The sequence below is a fragment of the Rhododendron vialii genome, chromosome 8a (assembly GCF_030253575.1).
Source record: "Rhododendron vialii isolate Sample 1 chromosome 8a, ASM3025357v1".
Classification (NCBI taxonomy): Eukaryota; Viridiplantae; Streptophyta; class Magnoliopsida; order Ericales; family Ericaceae; genus Rhododendron; species Rhododendron vialii.
The window spans coordinates 14,214,032-14,223,990 of NC_080564.1; the positions used below are offsets into that span (position 1 = coordinate 14,214,032).

The window sequence follows — 9,959 nt, forward strand, 5'->3', positions numbered from 1 at the left end:
TTGTATTTGAACCACTTTGCATGACCAATTTCACTATATGATCAAATCTACTTGAGTTAGCAGTTTCAGTAGCAAAAATTTACCATTCCTAGAATATTTCTAAACCAAAAATTGATCCTTAGATGTTAGTAGTATAATAATAACTGTTTGTTCGATTCAAGAAGAGGATAGAAAACTGACGATAGTGCATTGTCGGACTCTAACAAAATCATACCTAGCATCCTTCGGTGCTACTAGCTGCTGGAAGAACTGAATGCATGGGTGATTCCCAACTGCTGGAAGAACTGAATGCATGGGTGATTCCCAACGGAAAGGTGGAAAAGCTCGTCGGAACCTTTGACACCTCTCAATGCCTTGTGAGAGAGAACATGCAACTCATGCAAAAAGATTCGTTCTCAACATACGTACTCATAGCATTTTTTATCCCCGATAATGTCATAATTGCTCTGTACGAGGAAGAAAAGCTTGTATACATGAATCAAGTTATTAATGGTATAATTTTCCTTTTTCAAATTATTTATGTTGTAAGAATTTGAAAATTCGTCCAAGGCGACCTAGAAGAATGCAAAATTTATGAATTTGAAATATAAGCTAAAGAAAAGTGAACTTTAAACAGTAGGCGGAGCCAAGAAATGAAATTGAAGGGGGCTGAACTATGAAAGAAATTTTGGTTTGGTGATTTTTCAAGACTAAATCCAGTCATTCAAGTTTTTACAGAACAGTTTTGATAGATTGAAGAAATAATCTCAAGTATGATTATTATCATATCATTCGATGACACGCAGAACATTACCGCACAATACCAATTACCATAATTTAGTTTGCTAATGAAAAGAAATTGGGTGGGCCGGGCTGCACCACAATAGCTCCGCGTACTAGAATTTGTTACTCCCTCCGTCCCCTTTTTTTGTGTCCAGTATTCCATTTTGGGCTGTCCCTTAATAAATGTCCATTTTGTAAAGTTAGGGGGGTAAAAGTTGGTGTATTGTCTATTTTGTCCCTAAAAGTAAATTTTATTTTGAAAAGTTAGTGAGTAAAAGTGTAATGATGATGGGTAAGTAGGGAAAGTGGAGAAAAAAGTTGATGTGAAAGGTGTAATGATGATATCTTTTTAATAAGTTGGAGTTACGAAGTAGGACACTTAAAAAGGGTTAAAAAGGGACGGAGGGAGTAATTCTTATAGATATCATATTACTACGGAAAAATGAAGTTTAAACCTTAGCCAAAATTTATGATTCAGAACTTTAAGTAGTCAACCAATAAATGTTGATGTTCAAAGCTTAATATACAATTTATGTTCGTAAGTTGAATATAAGTCCAGAAATACACTATAGATATGAATGTGGGGTCAGACCGCAAGAGAGAAATTCTTTATGAATCTCCTAATTTGACGTGGCCCACCTTTTTTTTAAAGATGGTGAACATTACTTTTTTTGTGATGATTGTTGAAAATTGTATGGGTCCCACCAGAAACTAACTCATTATTACGGGAAAATGTATTGATTTCATGGACCTTACAATTGTATGAGTCCCACTATAAACTAACTCATTATTATTAGAAATGTATTGATTTCGTGGACTCTACACAATTTCCACCAAAGGTAATGTTCACCCTCTAACAAAATTGTTCTCGGGTGTGGATTTTTCATGCTTAAGACTACTTTTAAAAATCATTCTCATACTAAAAGAATGGGAACCTCTCCATGGAGTATACGCCTTATTGTCAAACTACGTAATTCTTGCTCGTGTATCTCTATTTCATTTTTCATCATACCTCCATTAGTTGTGATCGTGATTGTGTTCGATTCTCGATGCTTAGGTTAGGCACTTCCGCTTGTAATCCCAACAAATTCTACACAACTACATAGAGGGTCTCTACAAGTCTATATATTCTTTGATTCCGTTCCCCCGTAAGATCAATATCACAATCAATGAGGTCTGCAAGTTTCACATCTAAGTAATACCCGATTCGATAGTTGACAATATAGATAGATATTTAACAACAATATTCTAAAAAAAGATATTAATATATATCGGTAGTTGTCCGGTCGTACCCAAACAATAATATTTCAGAGGAAAATGCACCTAAGATCAAATATTTTGAGCCGGCTTCCATGGAAAATCCTCCACGTATTATGTTGTAAATTTTCTTACTTTGTAAAATGAAAAAACAAGCGTTAATACTTTCCCAATACGTCAGGTAGCATATTCTAGTGATTCGTATAGATCGAGTTCCAATCAAAGTTTATGAGAAGTAGTAAAAGATATCATCTCAAATTCTATATCGATCCGTAGCTGATACTTTAGAATTACTTACTAGTCCTGCATGTACTCCTCTCTTAATTCTCTTCCTGTTTTTCCTCCTCCTGTTTCTGACTCTCATCTCCTTTCTCACCTAGTAATTCTCCATCTACCCCATTCTTGGCCTTAGCAGCCTCCTCATTTTCCATCCTCTTGTCAGTGAGAAACTCGATTAAATCGCGGAGTACCTCATCCGGTTCATCGCTCTTCAACAGCTGCTCAGCTACATCAGCTGGGGTCACTTCAGTCGACCGAATCAGTTCTTCGATTTCTCCGTAAAGCTCATGGGATTTGATGCCGAGGTAATTGGACGCTAAGAGTCTGAACCCGCATGGGGTGCAATAAGACATGTGAATGTGGAAGTCCATGCGACCCGGCCTTAGCAGTGCCGGGTCAAGCTTCTCCTTGTGGTTTGTGGTGAAGATTATGATTCGTTCATCACCACAGCTTGACCAGAGACCGTCCACAAAATTGAGCAAACCCGACAGTGTAACCTATAGCGAAAAAATGTAGAAACTTGTCAATGAATCGATCGCTACTTGTGGTTTTCATGAAATGATCCTACCTTATTGAGTAGTGCTGTAAACAAGTATATATAAACAAAAGGCTTCGATCTCTCAATTGAACTTTACAAGCTAGCTAGTCCAATTAAGTGGATCGATGCAAGCAATGCATCATCTAGCTAGTGCTAGGTTCAGGTTCAAGTCTTTGTATGTAACGTAGAGTGGCCTCTTGGTTAATCTGATTACACTAAATATATATCGAATGAACTGTTTACATTTTTCCATATGGTAGTTATAAGAAGTTAAAAAAAGCTTTATTCACAAGAAAGAGCATCTTGTGTATCATCATATGTTTAAACGGGAAACTGAAGAACAAGACAGTAGTAGTTAAGAAAAAGTCATGAGTCCCTCCCACTCTTGTTCCTTAAAAACCTGCAATTCTTCAGTGGAGTTGGTCATATATATATATATATATATATATATATATATATATATATATTTGATTTTGAGAAATAGTTGCTAATTGCCTTCTGTATATATGAAGTTGCAAATTTGAATTTGATAATAAGCACCCTAATTAAAACAATAGACAATACACACACAACCATATTAAAATGGTAGAATTTTGATTGGTATTCATGGGCTTCATTAACTACTAATTAAACAGAAAACGATTGCATACTAGAATTTCAGGTTATTATTGCTTTCGGTTAACAATATTCATAAAGTTTGATTATCAATTCTTTTGATTTCTATCGTCAAAAAGAAATAAAGAACGAACAAAATTATTTTGATTAATAGGTTAAAAAATAGATTAACTCCAGTTAAAAAACTAATCCTCTACACATATCCCAAATAGAATTCGCAAAGAGAAAAGCGGTAATAAGATGGAATGAGTTTTGTGGTGATTTTGAGATTTGCAATAACAGTAATTTTAGAAGAAAAGGTTTTTTTTTGCCATCCTGACAAGCACTAGGGTAGTTCCTATTGTCTAAATAATATTCTTGGTATTTTTGACGTCTTGTCTACTTTGTGAAGACAACATCTTGTCTAAATGATATTGTATGAAACGATCAAAAAAACCATTTAGATGCCTTGGTATTTTTACCAGAAACAACTCGAATTTTAAAGTTCTTATATTCAAAATACTTAAAAATATATATATATATAACAAGACTCACCTTGACTGGAGGGATAAATGGGAGATATATAAAATACTTCAGATAAGAAGGGTACAAATTTGTCCAAATTGGACCAATTTGGATAAAAACTACTCACTAGTGAAAATAGATTAATTGACCAATCAGTCACGTACGTACGAAACGAGATGTTGCAGTAATGGTAGTCCGACGATTCACGCGGACAGTGGTATACACGGTGCTAAGAAGGTCATCTCACTTGTACGATATAATAGTAGTAATTAATTTATTATTGACACTTCACCTACTCCTTTGACGCAAATGAGATTCTGAGAAGGTACGTGCTCTCGTGCATTGATTTGAGATTTGACAAATAATTTCTTCGTACAGGCAAGAGTGCATCTAATTTGCAGTCTTGCTATTGTTAGCTCAGTGGGCTGACGATAAATACATTAAAAGATAAAAAAAATACGTATTTCTGTTCACTTTTTACACCCTTTAATTAATGTACATTCACATACTCATTATTGTCAGCCCATTTGGCTGATTTTAGAATTTTCTTTTAATTTGAAATAATCAAAACGGCTACTAGGCTAAAGTTAGCGCTGAGATTTTTGGAGTTTTTTTCTTATGGAGTACTTTGTTTTTATTCAAATTTTGTTTGCATACGTTAGTTTTGCACTAACTTTTGCGGATTATTCATTCCTCCCGAGGAGAAAAATTAAAAAAGTAAAAAAATATAACTTTTACTCAAATACTTTCAAAAATATCCAAGAAAAAAATTCTAAAAAGCCGGTTTTTTGGCTTTTATCTTGAATATTTCAAAAAATATTTAGGTAAAAATCATAATTTTTTACTTTTCCGATTCATTTTGACGAGACGAATCAATAATTCACAAAAGTTATATGCAAAACTAATAAACGTGAACAGAATTTAAACAAGGACAAAACAAGAAAAAAAAACTCCGAAGAATCTTAGCACACCTTAGCCTAAATTCTTAACGAAAATATTCGCATTTGATTACTTTCATGTTACGTTTAGTTTAATCAGCATAAAAAAAATTAAATAATAATTTTAGCATTGTAGTACTTTTTAATAGTAAATGCATTTCAAAATTTGATTTTTAAATTAAAAATATTTGTAAAATTTAATTTGATATGGGTTAGGGCTTGAGTGCGATTTAATACATTGTACTAGTTCAAATTTAGGTTCTCAGTTTCAGTTTATAAAATAGAGCAAGGGCGAGATGGTCTAAGAGCATCCACAGTAGACTAATTAAAATTGGATAATCAAAAGTTGCCACATTACCTTTTGATTATCCATTTAAGGAGTTGCTAATATTAGCAATATAGATATCCACAGTGACATAATCAATATTGAATAATTAAAACTTGCTACATCACCTTTTCAACCTGAATCTAAAAATTGTCACCATATAAAACAAATTTTTTAAAATAGTTTTCAAACTAATAAAAACAGGTTATTAGAAAATAGAAAATAATTTTTTGAAAACTTTTATTTTGAAAAAACACTTTTCCGAAAAAGTTTAAAAAAAACAGTTTCGAAAAAAAGACAGTTTTTTTTTTTTAAATGACAGTTTTTGAAAGAAAAAAAACAAAGGACAGTTTAACTGTTTTTGAAAAAAAATTCTTCTAAAAATGTTTTCCTTAGAAACATTGTTGATTGAGAGAAAGAATGTTTTGGTTATTGACAAAAAGTTACTAATTATAATTATCTAAGGCTATCCATAATGGTATAATTAAAAAAAGATAACCAAAAATTGACACATCAACTTTTGATTATTCACTAAAGAAGTTGGTAAGTTTAACAATGTTGAGCTTTACAATGGTCACTTCTAGTCTATCGCCAAAATAAGGGGTCCATTACAATCTCTCTCTCTCTCTCTCTCTCTCTCTCTCTCCATTTACTGTTTTTTTTGGCAAAAATATATCGATTCCCTCTTTTAATTTTGGAAAAAAATCGGTGACTTTCTTCCCTCTTACTATGATTTTTTTTTTGGGAAAAAATAGAAACGAAAAAAAATAGTGAAATACCTTAATCCGGTGAAGATGGGTTGATCAATTGTAAATGATCAAGAGATATGAGTTTTATTTTTAGAGGGAAAGAAAGAAAAATAGTTTGTGGGTGAAGTGAAGAAGATATAGAGTAGGCGAAGAAGAGAAGAAGAAAATACCAGTTGAAACACATGTGTATATAAGTTTTGGAACTAGTTAATTTATGTGATGTGGAGTCTACAAATTTTGATTATTGAAAAATGTTGCTAGTTTTGGTTATTCAAAACCCAAAATTTGATTATTTCTAATGATATTGCTAAATTTGATTATACTATTGTGAGCCATTTTTTGCACCAATATTGTTAACTTTAAAAATAATTGATTTTTGATTATACCACTGTGGATGGCCTACGGCTAAAATTTGATGAATTGCTAAGAGATCGTTAAATTTAATTATGCCATTTTATGAATACTTTTCTGAGAGAACATTACTAAATTTAACAACCCTATAGTTTTGGTTATTTCACTATGACTGCTCTAATGTGGCCTTAATACAAAGCTTATTGTCCACCTAGTTCTTCCTTTCGCCAATAAATGAAAATTAAAAGAAGAATAACGAATTAGTACAAGTACTATACTACTAGTAACATTTAACAAAATCAGAGATAACCTCCCCGACATAAAAACTGACCTTGTTCTGGTTATGGTTCCCACCTGGCTCTGAATCTCTGACCGCCGCCCCCGCCGCGCTCCTATCTTTCAACTCTATGGTGCAGTCAATGTCCTCCACCACCAAGATCGACCGGTTTGCCGTCGCCACCAGCAGCCGCCGCAAGTCCGAGTTGCACCTCAGCTCCGTCAACTCCAAATCATAAATGTCAAAATTCAAGAAATTCGCCATCGCCGCGATCAAGCTCGACTTCCCCGTCCCCGGCGGCCCGTACAACAAGTATCCTCTCTTCCACGCCTTCCCCACCCTCCTGTAATACTCCCTCCTTTTCACGAACCTCTCCAAGTCCTTCACTATCCTCCCCTTCAACTCCGCGTCCATCGCCAGGGTCTCGAACCTGGCCGGGTGATCGAGGTTCACCGCCGTCCACGCCTCGTTGATGTTGTACAAGTTCTCGATATCCACCGTGTGGATCTTCACCGTCTTCTTCTCCTGTTTTCAAGGACGGCTCCAAGATTTTAGTTCACATCCCACAAAAAACGTAAAGAAATTTCTAATGAATGACTCAGTGCTAATCATACTAGAGAAAAATCAAATTGCACTTGAAAAAATACAAATTTTGAGAGTATTTTGAACCCCCTCAGGATATATTGTAGCCGTCCTTGCCTGTTTCAACGACTTGGCCTGTTTCAGCAAGTAGGGAAAATAAGAATCAAGAATCCTCTGCTTGTGCTTCTTGTGGAGAGTGAGTTCGAACGACCGGACCTCGGACCGGAGGGTGGAGTTCATGTCACGAGGGTTGTAAAAATGCCCGGACGACTCGACTTGACGGACGACCCACACCCATTTGAACTCGGCGCCCTCGAACGAATCGACGACTTCTTGGTTACGTTCCATCGAAACGTTTATGCTCCGTTCGTTCTCGGGTTTGCTTACTTTGAGGCGGCGGGTGGTGGGGGAGATTTTGGGGCCCAGGTAGACTTCGGCGGCCTCGTAGATTTCGTTGTTGACCAGGCCGTCGAACTCGTCGATCACCATTGTGAGTTGGGAGGAGAATCGGCTGAAGAAAGTGCGGAGGCCGAAGGAGAGGTAGTCTTGGAATTCAGGGGGGAGGTAGTCGTTGGAGACGGTCCGGATCACCATGGCCGCCGCAGCAATCGAGCCGACGGTGGAGAGGACGGTCTTGGCCGCGGCCAGGTGGGACTCGGCAGTAGTGGAAGACATATTTCAAGAATATTGGGGTTAAAGAAATCGGTATTGGTCTAGTTCGAGTTCGAAGGAAGGAGTTAGGGTCGACAAAGAATGGTGAATGGAGATAGAGATGGAGAGGAAGGTTTTGAGAGTTGGTTATGGAGTAGGGCCGATCAGCCGAAGCTTTAAAGAAATTACTCAATATAGCATGAATACTGATTTTATTAGTTCTTTTTTTTTTTTGTTAACGTCATTTTTCTGTAAGTATATTTTTAATACAAAAATATATTTATTTATAAAAAAATGACGTTAACAAAAAAGAAAGTGACAAAATTATTTTGCTTGAGTATAAAGAAATATAAGGAAAAATATAGAGAGAGAATTAAGAAAGATGAAAGTTAGAAAATTTGGAAAGATGATTTGCCAAGTCTGGTTGACTGTGGACTTTGAAGACATTGATCGGGTTTCTTTCTATGAAATTGCATTCAGACTTAATGTTTTTTTGTAGTACTAAAGTCGTTTGAGGTATTGAATTTTTTAAGTTCTGTTTTTGTTTTTGTCGGTTGTGGAACCAGCAACCCTACATATTTTATATCCTTTGCAAAGGAATTTAGTACATAAAAATTAGTACTGAAGATCGAGGAACTATTTGAATTACTACGTAGTAAATAGTAGTATCCTAGAGTAATTAGTTTTCATATCTTAATTGATTTATAGTCTTTTTAATATTTGTTTGGTCGACAAAATAGTTAGCTTCCAATTTTATTGTTAGCGAATGCTTCAATACACATTTACTGTAATAAAAACACACAACGTATGCAAAAGGTCGCGGCTCATCATTGTAATGTTGCCTGAAAAACGGTTCATCCAAAATTCATCTTATTTAACCACAAATTCCTATTTTAAGAAACCGAAAAAACAGGGCCTTACTATTGCAATATAATATTATAAGGATGTATATATATATATATATATATATATATATATATATAGAGAGAGAGAGAGAGAGAGAGAGAGAGAGAGAGAGAGAGAGAGATATGAAAGTTAGAAATTTGGAAAGCCGATTTGCCAAGTCTGGTTGACTGTGGACTTTGAAGTCATTGATCGGAGTGATTTTCCAGTGCCAAGCGCATATATCTTACGTGGTACTCATTCGGCACATTCGAGTCATCCGATACACTTTTGGACGGTTCGAATTGAAATCTTCTATCTCTTCTCATTTCATCACTTTCTCTCTCATTTTTTTCTTTCCAAATCTGAGCCGTTCAAACACGTAATGAATGACTCTGATGCTTAAGCGGGCACTGAAATTTTTTCTCATTGATCGGGTTTCTTTCTATGAAATTGATTTGAGACGTACTTTTTTGTTTTTTTGTAGTACCAAAGTCAGTCGTTTGTGGTATTGTCGAATTTTTTAAGTTCTATTTTTGTTTTTGTTGGTTGTTGAACCAGCAACCCTACAAATTTAATATCCTTTGCAAAGGAATTTAGTACATAAAATTAATACAGAAGATTGAGGAACTATTTGAATTAGTAAATAGTACTTCCTCCGTCCCTTTTTTTGTGTCCAGTATTTCATTTTGGGTTGTCTCTTAATAAGTGTCCATTTCGTAAAGTTAGGAAGGTAAAAGTTGGTGTATTGTTTATTTTATCCCTAAAAGTAGATTTTATTTTGAAAAGTTAGTGAGTAAAAGTATAATGATGATAGGTAAGTAGGGAAAGTGGAGGAAAAAGTTGATGTGAAAGGTGTAATGATGATGTCTTTTTAATAAGTTGGAGTTACAAAGCAGGACATTTAAAAAGGGACGAAGGGAGTAGTATCTTAGAGTAATTAGTTTTCATATCTTAATTGATTTATAGTCTTTTTAATATTTGTTTGGTCGACAAAAATAGTTAGCTTCTAGTAATTTTATTGTTAGCAAATGCTTCAATACACATCTAATAAAAACACACAACGTATGCAAAAGGTCGCGGCTCATCATTGTAATGTTGCTTGAAAAACTGTTCATCCAAAATTCATCTTATTTAGCCACAATTACCCATACGATGGATCACAAAATTCATAAAATTAATAACCCATGACCCAAATTTATAGGCCACAACAAACTCATAAGAAAGTCACAAACATTTATAAGAAGTA

General features: G+C 34.8%; 1 protein-coding gene across 1 annotated transcript; it reads right to left on the reverse strand.

The window, feature by feature from the left end:
* Positions 1 to 2,051: 2,051 nt before the first annotated feature.
* LOC131298342 (AAA-ATPase At3g50940-like) lies at positions 2,052 to 7,987 on the reverse strand. The gene is made up of 3 exons (XM_058323747.1): positions 7,295 to 7,987; positions 6,650 to 7,120; positions 2,052 to 2,795 (listed from the first exon to the last, which is right to left on the reverse strand). Exons 1-3 carry the CDS (start codon positions 7,850 to 7,852, stop codon positions 2,340 to 2,342), a joined length of 1,485 nt encoding a protein of 494 aa, XP_058179730.1. The 5' UTR covers positions 7,853 to 7,987; the 3' UTR covers positions 2,052 to 2,339.
* Between the last annotated feature and the right edge of the window lie 1,972 nt (positions 7,988 to 9,959).